This window comes from Mustela erminea, chromosome 21, assembly GCF_009829155.1.
Source record: "Mustela erminea isolate mMusErm1 chromosome 21, mMusErm1.Pri, whole genome shotgun sequence".
NCBI classification, from domain to species: domain Eukaryota; kingdom Metazoa; phylum Chordata; class Mammalia; order Carnivora; family Mustelidae; genus Mustela; species Mustela erminea.
In genome coordinates, this window is record NC_045634.1 from 1,020,906 (window position 1) to 1,035,295 (window position 14,390).

A 14,390-nucleotide genomic window follows, 5' to 3' on the forward strand; every position below is an offset into this window, starting at 1 on the left:
TATCCCCAGGGAGCAGAAGGAAGTGATTCTGTTGGGGATACCAGAGTTTAACAGAGCAATGGGAACCAGAGTATATGCCATTCCACAGGCTAAGAAAGACAAAAGGACTCCAACAATCATGAGGCTAATTGTCATGGCTCTCATTGAGAATGACCAATTAAGCATGAGCCATACAGCTCCCGGATAAAATCAGCCCACCAGTCCTTTCTCTCTTTCTTCCTTTTTTTTTTTAGATTTTATTTACTTGGGCTTTATCTACCCCTCCCTCCTGCTTGGACTCTCTCTCACTTGCTTGCTCGTGCTCTCTCTCAAATAAGTAAATAAAATCTTTAAAAGTATTTTTTATTTATTTATTTGATAGAGAGAGAGGAAGAGAGTGAGCAAGAGCAGGGGGTAGCGGGGAGGGGAAGGACAAACAGACTCCCCGCTGAGCAGAGAGCCCAACCCCTGGCTAGATCCCAGGACCCCAAGACCATGACCCCAGCTGAAGGCAGAACACTGAGCCAACTGAGACATGCAGATGCCCACCCACCAATCTTTTCAAGTTACCTTGGCAAAAGCCAATTATATGTTGGCAATTCAAATATAACATTCATATCTAAAAACATTACATTATGACACTATAACACATTTTGCCATCTTCATTATACTATAATATTTACAGGCTATATAACCCATAGAAGGAAGCTGTATATTAAGAAAAGAGAAAAAGTCTTTTTATCTGCTCGCATTTGTTCTGAGAGCCCAGATTCCACCAATAGAGGTATTTCCTCGAAGGACCCATTTTAATATAGATAATAAATGAAAATTAAAAATACAACATTTTCTTTAATTAAAATGAAACATGAAAAGAAATGTCTCTAAAATTTTTCTTTCTAGGTATTTGGCCATTCCAAAGGTCCAACATCATTTTGCACATTGGTAAGTGAAGTGGTTTTTATTGTTCCATTTTCACAGAGAGGGATGGAGTATTTGAGACCCTGTGAATCCTACTTGGTAGACTAGCATTCTGGCAACATATAAAGTGGTCTTTATCTCTGCTTCATGATTACCCTGAGAAGAATTTCAAAATAGCCTTGAATAAGGGTTAGACCACTTAAGGATGGAGCATATGATTTCAGGAAACCTAAAAAACCTTTGAAAGTTGAGCCATTGCCATTGCATGTGTTAAGAACACCTTTCTTTTCTGAGTGTTTAAACCAGACATATCTACCACGCAGTACTTCTAGTCCACAACTCATCTATCCTGTAGTTTAACAACCAGTCTTTTCCATTCTCACCTGCTCTAATTTCATCCCAAAGATTGCAACATGTTGGATACTTCACTTTCATGTGGTTTAGTCTTCCTTCTTATCTTGGACATTCTCTGATTATCCAGTGAGCCCACAGGTCAGTATTAGAGTTGCTTTCTTTTCTTTTTTCTTTTCCTTTCTTTTCTTTTCCTTTTTCTTTTTTAAACTCAATTAGCCAACATATAGTACATCATTAGTGTCAGAGGTAGTGTTCAACAATTTATCAGTTGCATATAAAACCCAGTGCTCATTACATCACGTGCCCTCCTTAAAGCCCATCACCCAGTTACCCCATCCCCCCACCCACCTCCCCTCTAGCAACCCTCAGTTTGTTTCCTGTCATTAAGAATCTCTCACAGTTTTTCTCCCTCTTTGAGGACTTCCCTTTCAGTTTTCCCTCCCTTCCCCTATGATGCTTTGTGCTGTTTCCTATAGTCCACATAAGTGAAACGATATAATTGTCTTCCTCTGATTGATTTATTTTGTTCAGCATAATACCCTTCAGCTCCATCTAGGTGGATGCAAATGATAAATATTCATTTTTTCTAATGGCTGAGTAATATTCTATTGTGTGTGTGTATATGTGTGTGTGTGTGTGTGTGTGTGTGTGTATACACCACATCTTCTTTATCCATTTATGTATCAATGGCCATAGAGTTGCTTTCTTACTTTTAGACAGAGGATAGTCCTGATTCTGTCACACTTGTGATACGGATGAGTGAGCTGTGTAAACTTAGCTTTTAAAGTGCTATTAGAAGTGTATTATGGTAGGGCACCTGGGTGGCTCAGTAGGTTAAAGCCTCTGCCTTCGGCTCAGGTCATGATCCCAGGGTCCTGGGATCGAATCCCGCATCGGGCTCTCTGCTCAGCAGGGAGCCTGCTTCTCCGTCTCTCTCTGCCTGTCTCTCTGCCTACTTGCAATCTGTCAAATAAATAAATAAGAATCTTTAAAAAAAAAAAAAAGAAGTGTATTATGGTAGAATTGCAAATCTTAACCATAAGATTGTTAGGTGGTAGAGCCATTTATCATATGCAGTCATGGTGGTAATAGGGAATAATGAGATGGTTCGCATCTTGGCACCAAAACATGACCCAGGTTTGTAAAGGTAATCTGTTAAGTGGGGGGCCACCAAGGGTCTCTGTACAGGCCACCAAATGTGGGGCAACCTGGGTGGGTGGAGGCTGGCAGCACAGGCAGTGAAATAATTCACCCAAGGCAGACCAAGGAGATAGAAGTTTACTGAATACACTGCAAGGGAGGGATAGACAAGCCAGTGAGGTAGAGATTGCCTGCTATGAGGCAGGGGTGGGGGGACTATAGTTAAAGGGGAGTATGAGGAGGTATGGGAACATATGGAATTTTCCTTTTGGGGTAGATGTAAGTAACCCATTGGTCAGCTAGGCCTTATGTGTATTTTGAGGTGGGTTGTCTGATGGGTCTGTTGGTATTCAGCCAGGTCAGCGTGGGACCTTCTACCTTACTCAGCTTCCCATTGTTCAAGCTGGTTGCCCCAAAACAGCCCTTACATTCCCCTTGAACAATTTTGACCCTGAAATCTTTAAGATTGCGGAAGGTAGAAGGTCTTGTCTTCTGTAACTGCTTCATGCTGAATGAGGGGTGTAGAGAAGGCCGAGACAGCTGTGTCTAGAGTTGATGACCTATGGGAGTCTCCCTTGAGCAGAGAGGATCCTGTCAGCTTGACAATGTGGTGCTGAAGGATGCTTGGCACCAGGAGGAAAAACGTGGGAGAAAACAGCAAAACATGATTAGAATAACAAGAAGGAAAAGAAGCCCAAATAAGAGTCCTTTGATAGTTGGCAAAAACCCTCCCCCTATCTAGGATTTTGACCAGTCAGTGAAAGAAAGGGAAAGATCTTTTAGAGTACCAATTTGAGTACTCATGTCAGTTAAAAACCCAGAAATAATTGTAGTAATCTAGAATATATACACAGCACTCTGTTTTTGTGATAATACATGTTGCACCTTGTGCAGCAGTTAAGACATCCAATGCCATTCTACTTTGTAAAACTGCTTTACACATTTGTGTGTTACTTCTGTATTTAATAAGGAAATATTATTTTGAGTGTCATTTAGGGCTTCAACTGTGTACTTACTAAGTGTGTCCATGTGCCAAGTGACATCCTCCAGTCCTAACGAGGAAATAAAGAAGTGTGTTAGGTGGCCATAGCAATGAAATATGGAACATGTCCACTGTCGTTTTAAATTTGAAGGATTGGCTGGGTTGGTAATGGTCTTAATGCATCTGTGCATCCAGGCAAACCCCAGAGAACGGTGGCCTATCCAGCCTGGGGGAAGCCATGGCTGTTGGTTAGAACTGCGGAGCCACTGGGTCCCATTAGGAGCCAGCCATCTCATTCTGGGCCTCCTTGTCCAGTCAGTAGCAACCAATTAGTGGCCAGAAGAACAATGATTTGTGAGCGTATTTCTGATGACAGCCATATAACTACTCTGTGCTATTTGCCCATGTATCGTAAGTATGGTTTCTTTATTCCTGGCATAGAATTGCCTTTCGGCTTAACTGTCCCATTGGGGGGTAAGCCATAAATATTCATCTTAGATTTAATATATTCCATTCAATGTATACTGAGAAGTTGGGTTTGCAACTTAGTCAGTATGAATTGGTCCCCATTTATTTGCGGGTGAGTGCATTCAGTCAGAACCTTAATGGTTTAAGAGTATGAAAAGGTCTGACTGTGGCCTAAGAGATTCCAGGTGGTGTTAACCATAGACCAGAGGGTAAGGTTTAGTTTCGTTATAGAAATATCACAAAAAAGGGGCACCTGGGTGGCTCAGTGGGTTAAAGTCTCTGCCTTCAGCTCAGTTCATGAACCCGGGGTCCCGGGATCGAGTCCTGCATCAAGCTCTCTGCTCAGCAGGGAGCCTGCTTCCCCCTCTCTCTCTGCCTGCTTGTGATCTCTCTCTGTCAAATAAATAAATAAAATCTTTAAAAAAAAAAAAAAGGAATATCACAAAATAGAGCGGTATTTGGGTCATAGATCATACCTAAGGCATAGTTACATAAGGAATGCCAACTCTGCCCCGAAACAGGGACACCCATCAAAGCATACCAGATGTGCTTAAGACAGGTAGAATCCCAGCAAGCTGTTAGATTTTGAAGTTCAGCATAATGTCGTGCCCATTGTAAGAAGAAATCGTCAGTATGAATTGGGGAAAAGAGAATGAAAAAGAAATGTACAGCCATCATTGTGATTTGAAGAAGTTGAGGTCTTTCACAGGTTCACAGGAGTAAGAAGATGCATTAACAGGCACCCTGGATTCCTGTAGGGAAGATACAAGTTCAATTCTTGATATATGAGTCCATGAGGAATGTCCCAAACTTATAGCTATGGGAATACATAATATGACCCAGTGGTGGCCCTTCCATTTGGGTGTTAAATCAAATCCCCTGCTGTATTAGACTTCCATATCTTTAAATAAACCATGTGTCCCGGATTTATATGGGGTGTATTGCTAGTAACTATCAGATAAGGTCTAGGGAGAATATGGTCTGCATATCTATTTCGAAATTTATGAATATTAACTCCACTTTTGGCAGACATATTTGCTGGGAGGTCTGTGGCCTAAATAGTCTGAGTTTGACTATAACATACCCAGCTTTTCTTATCTCCTTTCCATGAAACTCTTGCTATCAATAAACCCACTGTCATCTGCCTGATCTGCTAAATAAATAAGATCAACAACCTCTAATTATTGTAATAAGCTCAGGTAATTTTCTATAGAAGTACAATGGTCAGTCCAGGCACAAGGGCAGTTTTAGTTTGCAGTGACTTTGAGAGATGGAAGAAGATTGGAAACCTTGGTTTGGAAAGCCATAGCTAGATATTTGGGGAAACTAGAAGAATTCAGAATTTAGTCTAGTTTATGATAAATAGTGTAAAAATCCAATATCTGCAAAGCTGTTAGTGAAACATTTTCTCTATAATTGCCCTCATTTTTATCAAAGATAGCCAAATCAAGACTAATTTGTTTAAAAATCCATTTTTAAAAAACTTGGCCTAGTTGTTTACATAAGTTCAACAAGGATAGTGATTGATCAAATAGATCTTTCAGCATCTGCTTTGCTGGAACTTTTTATAAGGAATCTCTAGGTTGAACTTTTAATAGCATCTTTAGGCCAGAAGCCAAGCCAAGTAACTGCCATCAGATATGCCTGCAATACCTATAGGTTTGGGCAAATTCTTCTTGAGGTTCCCAAAGTATCCTGAGGTTCTTGCACCTGCCAGGAAGTGACATTCTTTATTCACCTGGTAATGCTGTATGCAAAGTATCAGTCCAGCATTTCCAAGGGGCTTTATGGCTCCAGGTTTCATAAAGTCAGACTTAGTTCCTATAAGCTGTCTCATCACATCTTGAGTCTATGAAAGTCTCTAAATATGACATTCCAGTCAAAGCCTTGGTAATATAACCAGTGTTTCCAATGGTGTCCTGTTATAAGGAAAACAGATTCTTATTAAACTTATGCATATAGCTATAATTGCCATGAAGGAAAGAATAGTCACTGAGACTTTTTGAATTCTGGAGGGTTCAGGTAGAGAGAAAAATTAATGCTTCAATTTGTTCACAAAGAAATATTTAATCCTATTTCTGTAGATCATGGATATCTTAAGAGAAAGTTTCCTTAATCTGGAAGGACATACATTAGAGAACCAGTAATGTTTCAAAGAAGAGTCACAAAAACTATACTCATCTTCCTTAATTCATTTAGTCCTGTGTTACTAATTTTCTTGTTCAATTTGAATACAGCTTTTAGTTACTTCTGGAAGTTCTCACCCATTTTAGTTTTATGATCTTAAAGATATCACATGCCTGTAATTGTCAAAAGTCCTTTTTATGGATCTCCTTGAAGATGAAACTCATTTTGCAAGAGAACAATAGCTATAGATGACAGAAGACTAAAAAAAATCGACATGGTTAAAATCTGATATGAGCATTACCAAAACATACGAAAACTTTAGGAATTGCACATAGTCTTTAGAATAGCTATAGCATTTACCCAAACAACACAACCTAAGGCATAACATTATTTGCTAAACAGTGCTTCCAGACTAACTGAACAAACTAAATAAAAAGCCCTAATTAATCAAAAAGATTTCATTTATAATTCAAATCTCAGATAATTTTGTTAAAACCTCAGGAGGTTATGGAGCATGTGCCTAAACAGGATTAGGGATCATCAAAGACTTGATAAAAAACAAAAGAGAAACTTTGGCCTTCTGGACAGACAAAAGAGAAAAATAACCTTTTGTTTACATTTTTTTTTAAATCAAGAACCGACCAAAAATCACGAAAATTTTGTCTTTTAACAGAGTCTATCTTATACCAGTGTGGTTTCAAAACCATTCCTTTCAACCTTAGTCCATCCTGGCCACATTAAAGTTTTCACAAATCTTCTACAATTTTCTTTTACATTGAGATTTTGTTCGAAGACATTTCTCTCCAAACAACCAATCTCTTAGGATAAAATTACTTTCTTTTTCCTTCAACAAAAATGTATTCCCATTCCTTGTATTTTTCTTACACATCTCCTGCTTTCCCACACACAGAGCTGCTTTCCTTATTTCCATCAGTCTTCGTTACATTTAACAGCATTTTAACACTTAGTCTCTAGTGAAAACTAAGTGTAACCAATTGTGAACTGTTATACCAGAATTCTTTAGATGACAAATGTATTAATCAATTAAGCATAAAGCATGTCTTCCAATAGACCGAAGTATCTTTAGTTTCTCTGCAATAAAAAGCTTAAAGCGGACAAACCTTATATTTAGTCATTTATGTTTCAGTATTTTATCTTATTTGGAAAAAACTTCAATATCCAAAGAATTCAATCCAACCTATCATTTAACTTAGCAAAACTTCAGAGTTGGAGGTTTAATAGCTATTCACAGGATCAGATGGGCCATGAAACTGAGCAAGACTCATTCTATAGTTTTTAAGGAGGCCAGTGTTTTGGGACAATGTCATAAAGTCTTGCACATATAAGAACTCTGACCATTTGGAGGAGTTCTGGCAAAAGAGGTCAAGCTGGAAAATAATATTATAAGAAGGAGTCTTGAGGAGAGCCCATACCTCTTGATCTGGGGGTTTGTATTGAGGCCAGGAAACATTACATAAAAAGATGAGAAATTTTTCCCTCAGGCCTCGAGGGTTGATTTGTTCCAGTTTTTAAGAATACAACCCACCCACCCAAGAGTGAGTCCGAAGGCATAGAGGGGGTTTGAAGACTCGCTGCCAATTCCCAAAAGGGAATCCCACCAAAAGTGATGGAGCTCTGATTAGTGGTCATGATTTCAGTCAGGGCATCCCATGGACCTGAAAAAGGCCTTTATATGGGGTGATTAACTCTTTTAGGGCATGTCACTAAGAAGAGGGTCACAGCAAATAGCGGTGGTACTTTCTATTGGGTGTCCCCTCCAGCAGGGAGAGCCAGGCACTGGACAACTGAACCAGGTCAGAAAAATTGGGGCAGGACTCACCACTCAGATGCATAGGAAGATGGGGTCTGGATCTATGGAAACAAAGGAAAAAGAGAAGGGAGCCAAAAGAAGTAAGGCAGCTGAAAGTCAGCCAGCAACAAGAAAGGTCCCAACCAAATCCATACATGTGTGGATTCACCCTGGTCGAGCTGCCTCTGCCAGCAGCACCACACCTTGGGGGGTGGTGTGAACAGTACGTTGGGGGATGGAGTGAGAAAGCAGAGGAAAAGGGTCCTTCATCCTCACAGGCACAGACAGTCTGACCTGTTTGCTCTCAGACCTTCAGACCACACCAGTTTGCTGCTCTGGTCAGAGATCTTCAGTTGTCTGGGAAATTCTAAGTTTAGGCTGCAGAGAAGCTAAAAGAGAAAGGAGACGGGGAAAGGATCCCTCCAAAGGGCAATAGGGGAAATCCCTCACCTTTTCAGGCCAGATCCGTTCAGCTGGTTTCCCCAGTCTTTGTTTCCTCACCAAGGAGTCACCTCAGCCAGAGGTCAAAAGGGGTCCCTCACTCTGTAGTGGAGGAGAAAGGAGGTGAGGATAAGCTTTGTGGAGGAGCCTGCAAGGATAAAGATAGAAGGATGAGGAGGAGTTAACCAGGTTTGTGGGGGAGGGTTGTTTTGTTTTGTTTGGGTGAAGGGGAGTAGGTTGGAGGCAATATAGAGGGAAGAAAGGGAAGAGCACTCCAGAAAAGGAGATGGCATATACAAAGATGGAGAAGCCAAAAATAGCATGGCAGTGCAAGAAACTCGATAAGTTACTGTGTTGTTGAGGTCAAACATGTGAGGCAGACAGTGTAAGGGTTGCCTCCCTCCCAAAGAGGGAGGCAGGAGCCCTCCTTGGGGGTAGGAAGCTTTGGCTCTACCTCTCAGTGATGGATTTTAAGAGGTAATAATATAGTTGGTTTAAAATTTATGTTCTTTTTTATTGCTGTATAGGAAATGGATTTGGAGAGAACAAAATGGGAAGAAGGGAGACCGGTTAGGAGTTTAGATCAGTTAGAAATTCAAAAAGATAGGCTGAAACATTGGGCCAGTGATAGCACAACTGGAAGGCCTGTGATGAATTTGAGAAATATTTAAGCATTAGAATTGATAGTAGCCAGAATTAACATGGGAGGAGGAATAGTAAAGAAAAGGGAAAAGCCAAGAATAACTTCAGGGACTGATTGACATAACCAACTAAAAGAGATTAAAATAAAGAAGAAGGGGTGCCTGGGTGGCTCAGTGGGTTAAAGCCTCTGCCTTCGGCTCAGGTCATGATTCCAGGGTCCTGGGATCGAGCCCCGCATCCTGCTCTCTACTCAGCAGGGAGCCTGCTTCTTCCTCCCCTCTCTCTCTGCCTGCCTCTCTGCCTACTTGTGATCTCTATCTGTCAAATAAAATAAATAAAATCTTGAAAAAAAATAAAATAAAATAAAGAATAAAAGGTTAATTCTGTCTGTGCTTTATTGACTTGGCATTCCGGGATGGTGTTCAAGTGGACATGTCCATCAGGCATTGTGTTACCCCAGTCTAAATTTCAGGAAAGATGTCCAGGCTCCGGTACAGATTTAGGAGGCATCCACTTCGAGGAGGATCAAAAAATGTAAGTAGATGAAATCATGCAAGCAAAGTTCATTAGAGTTGTTAGATTCAGAGGTGTTGTTGACTTAGGAACCTTCACATTTAAATTGGAAGGTGGACAGCACTTGAAGAAGAAGAGAAGAGTTGATTACAAAGACAAGGAAGACCAGGAGAGTGAGCGTTCACAGAAGCCAAAGGAATAGCAAGTTTCGAGAAGGAGGAGACATCTCCAGGGTCAAAGCCACATGTGAGTTAAGGATTAATACGCAGTCAGGTCATGATATTTTTGCTTTATCTCTGTGATATTTATAAGTTATGACCGTAGTTTTACATTCTTTATGTCAGTTATCCTCTGTTCCTTTTCTGACAGTCGAGTCTTAGTGAGATCATTTGTGTGGTGATTAGTGGCTAAATGAACACTCATTTAAAGCTTTTTAAGAACCTTTGAGTATAGTTGATACACAAAGTTACATTAGTGTTAGGTATACAGCTTAGGGATTTGACAAGTTTATACATCATGGCACACTCACCACATGAATATAATGCACCAGGGAAGTTACTATGATTACTATACACAGAATAATTCCCAATGTTTGGAGCACACTTCACGATCCATGGTCCCCAAACCCAAACCAATAAAAGTCAAGTAAATCAAAGAAGCACCCCATGGAAAGAGTCACTTTTTAAGGCAAGGGCTTGATTTGTGATCTTCTGTAATCAAGTGTTAATCCATCCGTGTTAATCCAGGCACAGCAGGTGGTATCAGTCATAGCATAGGCATGGCTCTGCCCACGTAAAAGATAACCAAGAGCTACTTTATTATCAAGAAAAACTTTGGCCAGGAAGTCTAAGGATCTTTGTTGTGCAGTTATTGCTTTAACAGCAGATCCTGTAATAATTTTAAAAATTAAGAAGTTAATTTTTAATTAACTCATGGCTCAGGTTAAGCATCCAACTCTTGATTTTGGCTGAGGTCATGATCCTAAGGTTGTGAAATCCCCTGCTGGGCTCTGTGCAGGGTGCGGAGCCAGGTTAAGATTCTTTCTCTCCCTCTCCCTTTGCCCTTTCCACTCCCCATCCCTCTCCCTCTCTCTCTCTCTCTTCTCTTTCTCTGTATCAAAAAAAAAAAAAAAAAAAAAGGAAAAAAGAAAGAAAGAAAAGAAGTTAGACTTATTACATTTATTTCTAACGAGGGAAATAGGGATCTGTCAAAAAGAATAAATCCAGAATCATGAAAGCCTCTTGTTACATCCTTTCTAACCTCACAATGTGAATTTACGAGAATTGAGAGATATCTTATTTCATTTATGAAACATTAAGGGCATAGTTAAATTTTTTTCCTAGCCTGAAACAGAAGTTTGTTCTAAATTCCAAAGGTTACTCCCCTCAGCAATGGTCTGGGAGATAAAGATAAGGGTGTGCCAGAGTAAAGGAAAGGGAAGAAGAAAGGGCCTCATGGTCGATTAAAGCATGAAGTCTTGATTTGTTGTCTTGGGTGGGCGCAGTCTAGTTGATATCAGCTCATTCTCCTTCTTGTCACTTTGATTTGGAGGTCCCCAACATCTGCACAAGACCAGAGGTTGTGTGGAGCCATTTTTCTAGTTGTGTGATGTGTACCTGAGGCTTAATACCTTTTAGTTTTATAGCAATGTCAGTGGTCAGAATCATTTGCTAAAGTCTTTTCCAAACGGGGCTCAAGAGCGGTTTTACTCTGATGGTGTTTTCAAAATATCTAGTCACCAGGCTGTAAACTGTGACCGGCAGTATCCTTTGAATTGGGATCTAGAAAGGCTCTTTTAATCTAACAAGATTGAAAGCAACTGACAGCAGTTGCTGTTAACTGGTCATACAAGCATGAAGTCAACAAGGGATTGGCAAAAGATTGTATGCAACAGAATTCCAAGAAGTTTGCAAGGTTTTTGTATAAGGCTCATGTGATTGGTCCAGAGAAGTGGGTGCTTTAATCACTGAAGATTGTGGAAGGTATACTTCAAATGGGTAACACACTTTCCAACAGTTTCTTTGCTACTTTGAGGGCATTGGTCTTGCATGTTGCAAGGAAAGGCTTTAACTCCTCTAACATACATACAATTACAGGAACATACTGGTCATCCATACTAAGCAGCAGGTGAATGAAGTCCATCAGCAAGTACTCAAAGAGTGTAGGGAGAAGAGCCCTGAGGCCTCTGGGCAGCGAAAATAGTTTTTCCAGAACGATGGATCTGACAAGTCAGACATTGCTAATAGACTGTTTTTGTAATTTTATAGAGGTTTTCCCACTAATATCTATAATATTAGGGGTCATCTTAAATGCACTATGGTCAATGAAGGAATGCAGAAATTTTTTAAAAATGGGGCTTGTCAGGAAGCGTGGAAATACCAAGCAGCTGTTTTGGGTTTTCTAAAGCCCCATTTGCTTGATTTACAGTCAGTGTTAATGTTTTTATTTAGGAGCAGACTGTGGCCATGTTGCAAGGATGTCAGGACAGCAGAAGTCTGGCAATGAGGGGCCATTTTTGTGGAGACAGAATGGACTCTGTCCACCTGTACCACAGTCTTACAACTACAACATAAAGAAGGCTTAGTGGGGCGCCTGGGTGGCTCAGTGGGTTAAGCCTCTGCCTTCAGCTCAGGTCATGATCCCAGGGTTCTGGGATCGAGCCCCACATCGGGCTTTCTGCTCTGCAGGGAGCCTGCTTCCTCCTCTCTCTGCCTGCCTCTCTGCCTACTTGTGATCTCTGTCTGTCAAATAAATAAATAAAATCTTTTTAAAAATAAATAAATAAATAAAGAAGGCTTAGTACTACTTCTTATTTAACAATGCTTCCTATATAATTTAACAGAGCAAATAAGCCTAATAGTTTAGCAAATCTTTTGGAATGTTCCAAGTTAGAAAGACTTAAGCAGATCAAAAGTCAAAAAAAAAAAAAAAAGTCCTTTTAAGTATGAGAAAACCAAATTCTAATTTTGCTCCAGCTTACTTTTGATATTAAAACTGATTTTTAAATAAATTCATTTTAATCTTAGTCAACTTGGCCACCCATTAAAATTTGCTTTCAAAGATTCCCTTTTTGGAGTACCTGAGTGGCTCAGTGGGTTAAAGTATCCAACTCTCTCTTTTTTTATTTGATAGAGAGAGAGAGAGATCACAAGTAGGCAGAGAGAGATGGGGAAACAGACTCCCCACTGAGCAAAGAGCCCAACGTGGGACTCAATCCCAGGACCCTGAGATCATGACCTGAGTCAAACGCAGAGGCTTAATCCTCTGAGCCACCAAGGCATCCCAGTATCCAACTCTTGATTTAAGCTAAGGTCATGATCTCAGGGTTGTGAGATCAAGCCCAAGTCAAGCTCCACACTGGGCATGGAGCCTGCTTAAGATTCCCTTTTCATAAACCTTCTATAACTTTCCTTTTTATATTCTGGTATTTGTTTGTTTTTCTTTAAACAGACAGCCTTACTTTAGGACAAAATTATTTTCTTTATCTTCAACAAAAAAATGTATCTCCATTTCTTAACCCTTCTGTCATAGAAAACACATACTACTTTCCTGGCCTATGGATATGTTTTCCCTTACTATTTCCAGTAGCTTTAGTTGCATTAAGTTGCATATTAAGTACAATGTTTAATCCTTAGCAACCTTAACTAAGTAAAATTAAATAGCAAGCAATTGTGAACTGTTACACCAGCATTATTTTTGCTTGTTTGTTTTGTTTTTTCATTTAGAGAGGGAGAGAGAGAAGCGGGAAAGCGGCAGAGGGAAAAGAAGAGAAAGAATCTGAAGCAGGTTCCACACCTGTGCGAGCCCAACTTGGGGCTTGTTCTCACAAGTCTGAGATCATGTCCTGAGCTGAAGTCAAGAGCCAGATGATTAACTGGTTGAGCCACGCAGGCAACCCAGCATACTTCAGATTTGCAAATTTATGAATACATTTCATAGTTTTAAGAAACATATGCCTTTGAAAATTTTCCAGTGTAGCATTTACACACTTAAATATCTTTTAGTTTTTCTGTAACATGAAGCTGAAAGTAGACGAACCTGTTTAGTAATGTTTTAATATTTTGTCTTACATGGAAATGATCTGCATTTTAAATAAACTTAACTGAATTAATCATTTCACCTAACTCAGCAAAACTTTAAGTTTTTAGGTTATCAGAAAGATTTAGGAGACTATTTATTTATTTAAAATCATTACTTTAATTGGAGAGAGAGAGTGGAGGGGTAGAGGCAGAGGGAGAGAGAGAGAGAGAGAGAGAGAGAAGGAGACTACTAAGCAGGCTCTACACTCATTGGGGAGCCCAGCCTGGGGATCAGTCTCACGACTCTGAGATCATGACCTGAGCTGAAAAATCAAGTTGGACACCTAACTGACTGAGTCATCCAGGTGCCCTTTGGGACTCTATTTTTAAAATCTACCTAATTATAAAAAATTATTGACATCTATTCAATGTATTTGCTCTTAACAATTATGCTGAGATTGCCCATAAAAACTTAATGGGACATCAAAGTCAGTCAATCTCCCAAGATACTTAAAAACATTTTTATGACAGATAACATTCATTTATTTGACTTAAAGTCACGCAGAAAAAAAAAATTTCAATTTTACTGCCAATAACTCTTAAGATATGTCTATTTTAATTAAAACAACAACTTTAAACTAACTTTTATATCGAAATTTTCCCAGGTCATATGGACTTGGAAAAACATTTGGGTTAGTTTCTATCTTTCTGAGAGCTGTAGAATGCACAGTCCTTAAAAGTACTTCCTTTAAACCAATTGAGCTCTTTTACAAATTATTTTAGCAATACCACCAGAGGTTAGGAAAAATATAGTAGATAGATAGATGCAAAGACTTTATAGTTACTAATATTTGTGAAGAGGATTTTCTTCAAAAAATTAGATATTTCATGTTAACTGAAACTGAGCACATGCTTACAAAATTTCTTTGACTGAAAAAAATTGGTGAATTAAACAAAAAAACAAAAAAAATTATTTTGTTTTTCAAAGGAGGAAGGG

At 39.5% G+C, this 14,390-nt stretch overlaps 1 protein-coding gene and 1 long non-coding RNA gene across 2 annotated transcripts in view; both read right to left on the minus strand.

The window, feature by feature from the left end:
• Nucleotides 1-2,512: 2,512 nt before the first annotated feature.
• The window catches only part of LOC116582036 (translation initiation factor IF-2-like), a 36,930-nt gene continuing 25,052 nt past the window's right edge, over nucleotides 2,513-14,390 (minus strand). Inside the window, exons 4-5 of the mRNA XM_032329411.1 lie at nucleotides 3,408-3,443; nucleotides 2,513-3,014 (exon numbers count right to left, since the gene is read on the minus strand). Of these exons, the coding sequence (XP_032185302.1) occupies nucleotides 2,852-3,014; nucleotides 3,408-3,443 (199 nt within the window). The 3' untranslated portion in view covers nucleotides 2,513-2,851. The remainder of the gene's footprint in view (nucleotides 3,015-3,407; nucleotides 3,444-14,390) is intronic.
• The window catches only part of LOC116581620, a 28,191-nt gene continuing 17,994 nt past the window's right edge, over nucleotides 4,194-14,390 (minus strand). The window contains exons 3-4 of the long non-coding RNA XR_004282139.1: nucleotides 8,229-8,367; nucleotides 4,194-4,234 (exon numbers count right to left, since the gene is read on the minus strand). This is a non-coding gene — a long non-coding RNA (uncharacterized LOC116581620). The remainder of the gene's footprint in view (nucleotides 4,235-8,228; nucleotides 8,368-14,390) is intronic.